The sequence below is a fragment of the Gymnoscopelus microlampas genome, assembly GCF_963454915.1.
Source record: "Gymnoscopelus microlampas genome assembly, chromosome: 14".
Classification (NCBI taxonomy): Eukaryota; Metazoa; Chordata; class Actinopteri; order Myctophiformes; family Myctophidae; genus Gymnoscopelus; species Gymnoscopelus microlampas.
In genome coordinates, this window is record NC_139951.1 from 12,542,536 (window position 1) to 12,550,242 (window position 7,707).

The following is a 7,707-nucleotide window of genomic DNA, read 5'->3' on the forward strand; positions in this document are numbered from 1 at the left end:
AAATTATAGTTTAAGTGGCGTTCCCGGTTTTAACACATTAACCGCCAAGAACGTAGTCCTACGGTCCGTTAAATCCAACTGTTAAGCGCCGAGACCGTAGCCCTACGGTCCGGGTGCTTTTTCGATTTTTTTTTTTTTTTTTCAATTTACTACACGGACCATTTTCAGTGTAACACCACCGAAAGTCGGGACTATTTGTGATCCCGTTTTTCGTTTCCCGTCGGCCTCCATTCTAAGGCGCACACTAAAACTCCATTTTAAACCCTTGTCGTTTTTTCTCCTCGCATTTCCCATGTTAACATAAACGGTCAGAACTCAAACATGGCTGCCCCGTTTGACACGTGGTCTTGAGTGGGAGACGCAGGCAGATGTCGGCAAAGTATGTAAACAAAGCAGAGATCACTTTTTTGGATTTTAACAAGGTATATGGCGACGTGAAAAAAACAAAAAACAACCAAAAAACCTTGGCAAGTTGGCACTGGTGAGTACATTCTGAGATTAGCCCTTGGCGGTGGATGTGTTAATGGGCTAAGCAGGACAATGACCCAGTGTTGATATCCTTTAATAAGATGATACCCTTCATGCTGAATAGAAATGATCCACATCAATTGGTGTTTTGGATGTATATTTTATAAGAATAACACGAGCTCGGAAACACAGGTTAAACATGCAATAGTATGGACGGAGGTAAGACTAATCATTGGTCGTTATTTCAAAAAATGATGACAAGTGAGAGAAAGGCAAAAATGTAATCTGTGTACAGTATGTGTGCGTGCGTGCGTGCGTGCGTGCGTGTGTGTGTGCGTGTGCATGCATTCAGTGACTCATGGCGGCTGCCCAAATCTACCTTCAATCCACATTTCAAACATTCAAAACCTAATTCAAACATCAGTTGTTGTTTTGTCCGGCGGTGACCTACTTCCTACTGGGACTCTCATCCTCTCTCACTTGTTTACTGGTTTCTTTCTTTCATTGTTTGTCTGGTTCTCTCTCTCTCTCTCTCTCTGTGTATATTTGTCCCCCTTTTTCACTTTCAAAGAAAAGGAAAACAAGACACTGACCTCTTCCATGACGTCGGCCAGTTTACTGAGAGTTTCCTCTGGAAGGCCCTGGAACGAAGGAACACTGAGAGAGAGAGAGAGAGAGAGAGAGAGAGAGAGAGAGAGAGAGAGAGAGAGAGAGAGAGAGAGAGAGCGAGATGTGTATTAGTGAAACAGCAGGGTTAGAGCCAAGTGGAACCTTAATAACAGAAATGAAAGCAAATTGACAACATGAGTCAGTAATCTTCTCAATGACACATAATGACCGTAGCATGTGATGTGAAGCAGTTCTAGCCTGGGTCCCAGCTGACTTGAATTGGCATTGACGAGCAATGCTAGCGGGAGCTATAGCGTCCTGTCGGCAGATGGGATGAGACCGTCGTCAACAGGCAGTGTAGCCAATCACAGCCCCACGAGGAGCACTCGTTTCGGTTTTGTTTCCATTTAGCTTGGCTTCACATTTTTGTTTTTTTGTTTTGTTAAAGCAATTTATAAAATTGTAACCAATTGTGTCTTGCACTTTTTGCAAGACAATTACAATACAAATGCATAATCAAACTAGAAAAGGTGCTCCTCGGAGCACAGGTCTCCGCCAGGTCAGGTACGTTATTCTGGCCTCCTGGTGGCGCTATAATAGGCCAATGTGAAAATGGTGCCATTTATTCTTAGGTCTTTCACGGCAATCAGACACAGCATTCATGATTTGAGGCATTTTGTTCCAAAAATGTGTTGTGCTAAATTAGACCGGCTGGTGGCGCTATAACAGGCCAATGTGAAAAGGGTGGCAATTCTTCCTCGGCCTAGTGGGAATGTGTTTGTGAAATTTCACGGAAATCGCAAGCTGCGTTCATGGTTTGAGGCAGTTTGTTCAAAACGGACCAATCCTGCAAACTTTGGATGGCAACCTTAACCAATGAGGATGGAATATGGGAAATCGGACAGATCAGGGTTGATCACATGACTATAGAGATACTGTGTACCGATTTGCATGACGTTTGGTTAAAAACTGTAGGAGTAATGGGAAAAAATGAATTTTGCACAAATCGGCCTCCTGGTGGCCCATGTGAAAAATTTGAGGCAGAGGTTCTGAATTGGCATCCAGGGAGTGTGTGTGCAGTTTCACAGCGACCGGGCCAACGGTGCCGGAGATTTGGTGGTAACACACGGACAGGACGGACGGACACACGGACGGACGGAGGGTAAAACGTACTCTCTCGCCATGCCTTCGGCCTGGCGGAGACGATAAATAAATAGATTATGATTGCGATTACTGATGGGGCATTCAGGTGTACACTGACTGAACTAGACCACACTACTGTAGATCCAGTGATTCCCAAGCTGTGGGCCGCGTGGGCATTTTTTCTTTAAAAATTAGAAAAATGTGTTTGTACCGAAGCATACTATGTTAGTTCCATTGATCCAAGCTGGAACATAGTCAATTGAGCCTATCGGCTGCCGTGTTAAGTGGTCAGATGGGTGGGCCGCGAACCCTTTTGAGATTTTGAGAAGTGGGCCCTGATCCAGAAAAAGGTTGAAAAGTAAATTTAACAAAACATTTTGGCACACATAAGGGAAAAGGCTCTTGTTACAGAGGCCTCTCTACAGAGGCCCATCAATAAACAAACTTGGCATCTTTTCAGAATCCTGATGTTTTCATCTCAAAACTAGAATTGTTTTAACTTCTCTAAACAAGACGCTTATCCCTACACCCCCAGCCATCAACATCAGCTGAGCACTGAGCACCCCTGAAACAAAGTTTGCCCTGCCGGAGCCAAAACTAAATTGCACGGTGAGAATCGATAATGTTCTGTCTCGAGAGTCTTGACAGAGGAACACACACTTTCCACTGACACATCACATAGATGTCCCACACAAACAGTAAATCAATTTACATGCGTTCCACTGGCTGGTCCAATGCAAAGCTAATCTTTAGATTAATGACCCCCAATTCACCTGTATGGATATATGAACAAAATGATGAATGGTCTTTTGAGGCCTGGTGAAGCGGTTTAGTTCTGAATAACAAACAAACTACTGAGCTACAGGAGCAATGACTCCTTCAAGCCCAGACCTCGGGGAAGCTGGCAAAAAAAACCCACAAAGCTACTGTAAATCCATTAGTCGCTTGCCGCAAAACTAAAGGTTAGAGAAACATATTGAGGCTATAATAAAGGAGATAATGTTTCATTGTGTGTCGTGAACCTTAAAGCTAACTTTGTTTAGTGACTAAAATGCTATTTTTTTTCCAATCTGTATGGTAGAGCAGAGGTTCACCAACATTTTAGTGTGAGACCCAAAATAACTTCTATGTCTTCCCGGGACCCAAACTAGTAAAAATAGCCAATCTACAAGCTTGCAATGCATCGCGATGCGAGGCGTTGTGGAGATGTGCTATTTTCACATTTATCTATGAAATTATTTTGAAAAAGTTTTTTTACTAAATGATATTTACTCGTGACCCACAAAAATGGGTCCGCGATCCAAAAGTCTCCATGCTCTTCAATTGAGAAATGTAGATCCTGCGATCTGGGAGGACCACTACTGGTTGACAAGCGGTACTGCCTGAAGGTCAAAATTCTGCCCTACGAAGCCAAAGTTCAGTAACTACAGGATTTTGTTTTACTGATAAATGGGTTTAAACGTGTTTCAACTGGTCAGCCAAATGAGATATCAGCATACAAGTGATATTACACTAATTGTATATCTGTTCTTGAGGTAATTGTTTATCCCCCAAAATAACGGCTAATTTGACCTTTGGGATGCGCAAATAAGTCTGTGTGTCCAAAAACGTAGTTGCTGAACTTTGGCTCTGTAGGGCAGTATATATCGCTCCTGAGTGAGTAGGGGTTCTACATTGGCTAAGTAGTAGTGTTTAACATTTTCCGGGAAATAGCTGCCCACTAAAATGCATTTATATGTAGATACTTAAATAGCCAATTTTACATCGAGGTGCCCAAATGTCCCTATTGTGTCCACCTATGAACTTGCACTAATAATGACTTAAGTTGATTTTTTAAATAATTAAATATAGTATTTCTTAATTATGAATAATTATAGCTTGTAGATTGGCTAAAAGGAACAGTTTTTCCACCCGACAGCGACATTATATAGTCTATATATGGCTCTGTATCAGTATATGAGTCAGTTTGACCAGATTTAATTGTAATTTTCTACTATGACTGCCTATGAATTTCATGGGCCTGGGTAGGGCCACCTGGCCTGGCGGAGATCTGCCCTGTTGCGCAGTAGCACAGCAGCAGGTGAAGACAATTAACTTAAACGAAGAGCTGCGCTGTGCACCCAAAACGCACTCAAACAATGTCAAACTATCACATTCTAGCTGCTGAAATAAACGTTCCATTTGTATCATTGTTGACAAGAGAACAGAACATGATTTTGTTTGCAAAAGGATTATTTATTTATTGTCCATCAGAGCGCCGGTGAGGTCACAGCTTATCTCTACTTTTGTAAGATATTGATAGCCTAAACTTGTAATTTGTTTGCAGTTATTAATTTATATTAGGCTACTGGCTGGATATTATTAAGACTACATTTTGGGATGTTGGCTGTATGTTGTCAAATGTATTAATCTATATTTTGTTGTTGATCAAATGTCGGGTTTTGTAGTGCGATTTTGATGTGCAGTTTGCGCTGCCACTGACAATCAATGAGACAGACAGCTGTTGTGCAGTTCACTTGTTCTACTGGGTAGTTCTAGTAAAATGGTAGTTTGAACGTTCTAAAATGCAAGTGCAGGTAGGGTAGGCTACATTAATCGGACCACATCGGTCTAATACTTTCTCTCTCTCTCTCCCCCCCCCCCCCCCTCTCTCTCTCTCTCTCTCTCTCGCACGCGCTCTCTCTCTCTCCAGCTCTCCACTCTCTCCTCTTTATCTATCAAAAGCATTGCTTGGCTTGCGCGCATTTTAAACTGGAATATAGGCTCGATCAAACCTACCAACTGTTTATGCAGCGTTCACTTGATGTTGAATCTCAACTAGTCAACTGGTGTTTACCATTGACAGCAGAGGAAAAGGTGAAATCATCGTGCGCAGGGCAAGCAGGGGGGATCACGGCCACTTGTGTTTTACTTTGTTCATTACTATACTGTTACATTCAGTGCGTCCCATATTTCACAAGGGGACTATGGGGCCTGCCCTGGTCGGCAACGCGGCAAGTAACTTGGCTAATTATAATAGTAATTCCTCTGCGCTGTAGATAGCCCTTTCTACTAATTGTCTCCGCCAGGCCGAAGGCATGGCGAGAGAGTATGTTTTACCCTCCGTCCGTCCGTCCGTCTGTCTGTCCGTCCGTCCGTCCGTCTGTGGACAGCTAATCTCTGCCACCGTTGGCTTGATCGCAGCGAAACTGTGCACACACACTCCCTGGATGCCAATTCAGACCCTCTGCCCCAAAATGTTCACATGGGCTTGTTATAGCGCCACCAGGAGGCCGCTTTTGCCAAAACACATTTTATGACAATACTCCTACAGATTTTGTCCAAACGTCACACAAATCGGTACACAGTATCTCTATAGTCATTAAACGAAACGGGTCTTTCAGATTTCTCATATTCCGTCCGGATTGGCTAAAAATGGCTTCCAAAGTTTGCAGGACTGCTCCGTTTTGAACAAAATGCCTCAAATTATGAACACAGCATGTAATTTCCGTGAAACTTTGCACGCACATTCCCACTAGGCCGAGGAAGAAATACCACTTGAGATTTTTCAAATCAGCCTCATGGTGGCGCTATAACAGCCCCATTCGTGTTTTCACCTATAACTGCACCAATCTGTGTAAAGCTTTGTATGCGCACTCCCTAGAGGTCAAGGAAAACCCTTTACCCTGCATTTTTCACATCTGCCTTTTATAGCGCCACCAGGTGGCCGACTTATGTAAAACATATTTCTTTACATTACTCCTTCTGATTTTATCCACATTTCACACAAATCGGCACACATGATTTCTATAGTCATGTGATCAATACGTATCAGTTAGATTTTTCATATTCCATCACAATTGGCTAAAATTCACATCTAAAGTTTGCAGGAGTGTCCCGTTTTGAACAAAATGCCGCAAATCATGAACGCAACGTCCGATTGCGGTCAAACTTTGCACACACATTCACACTATGTTGAGGAACAAATGCTACCCTTTTAACATTTGCCTGTTATAGCGCCACCAGCAGGTCAAATTTAGCAAAACTTTTTTTTAACAAAATGCCTAAAATCATGAATGCAGTGTCCGATTGCCATGCAAGGCCTAAGAAGAAATGCCACCCTTTTCACATTGGCCTATTATAGCGCCAACAGGAGGCCACAATAACCTACCTGACCTGGCGGAGACCTGTGCTCCGAGGAGCACTTTCTCTAGTTAATATTCATTTCTAACCAGAACAAAAAACTCCGGGAAGCCCGGGAACCGAAGTCAATTCCCGGGACGTTAAATAACCTCGAATTCCCGGGATTCCCGCATCCCGGGAATCCCGGTGTTAAACACTACTCAGTAGTAAACATTTCACAACTTTTTCACACACTGGGGGACCCACGTTCAAATCTTGGGCATTAGGACATTAAGTTTACAGAGTGCAGCTCTAATGTCTGAAAAACAACAGTGGCAGTGATTTTCAACCTGCGGGCCCAGGGCCAATGGTGGGCCATGAAGATATTGCAAGTGAGCTCCCAAATTATTGGCAAAAAAACAAAGATTCTATTCAAAATAAAACATTCATATACGGCAAAATGATGTATTTTTTTCACTTTAATGATACTAGTAAATATAAACTTCAAGTATATATTAGTTCCATTGTTCCAAGGCGAAACACAATTGATTGATTGATCATTAAAATAAACATGCTCTGAAAATGCACGGCAAGACAATATTAAGACAATTGCTCTGTTTGCCAGCACCAGATTGTGACCCAGGGACCATCATCCTGACTAAACATCAACCTGGGGATCACTGTTGTGTCGGGTGGTGGGGACATGGGTTAAGATTAGGGTCTTTCTTGAGTTGCACAGTCTGTCTATTCTTGGCTATAGGACAGAGATAATTACAAAAAGTTATGAAAACACTTAATTGATTTTGGAGTAAGCTCTGGGAATTCTACCTGAGCACTCATCCAGAACTGCATAGGGCACTGTGGGCCCTCTTTTGACTCCGCAACTTTGCAGGTGGTGTAATGTCTTAGCTTTCACTATGGGGGTGACCCAGCGCTATGATGCTATCTTCCACCAAGCGCTACACGTGTGTAACACCTGGCATTAGCCGTGGATTACTTATAGGTACAGTTTGGGCGTTACATTAATCAAACCAATCAGCGTGCGGGTACCATTGCTTAAAAACAAAACAAAAAAGGTGGCGCTTTGCACAAGGCCCAGCGGTAACTTTTGGGCGTTTAAGTCCAGAGATGAAAAGAACACACAATGCTTTCCTGTTGTGCCTGAAGTGGCGAGCGGGAGCACTCGAGCACCATCAATGTGATACAATGAATCATGTCTTATGTCTAAGAGAAATCTGTGATATCTTGACATATCAACTAATATTGACATTCTCGGTTGGCCATTATATGAAGCATCCAATGTGTTGCCTTTCCCTTTCCCTTTCCTCACAGTGACAGCCTGACAGAGCTCTCAAAACGCATACCGAGCTGAGAGACATTCGCATG

At 42.9% G+C, this 7,707-nt stretch overlaps 1 protein-coding gene across 4 annotated transcripts in view; it reads right to left on the reverse strand.

The window, feature by feature from the left end:
- Positions 1-7,707, reverse strand: part of LOC311060482 (cGMP-dependent protein kinase 1-like) — a gene marked incomplete at its 5' end in the record, with an annotated part of 177,551 nt that overhangs the window by 78,217 nt on the left and 91,627 nt on the right. For all 4 annotated transcript variants that reach the window (XM_084078665.1, XM_084078664.1, XM_084078666.1 and 1 more), the window contains one exon: positions 1,062-1,125. In XM_084078665.1, coding sequence (XP_083934791.1) covers positions 1,062-1,125 — 64 coding nt within the window. The remainder of the gene's footprint in view (positions 1-1,061; positions 1,126-7,707) is intronic.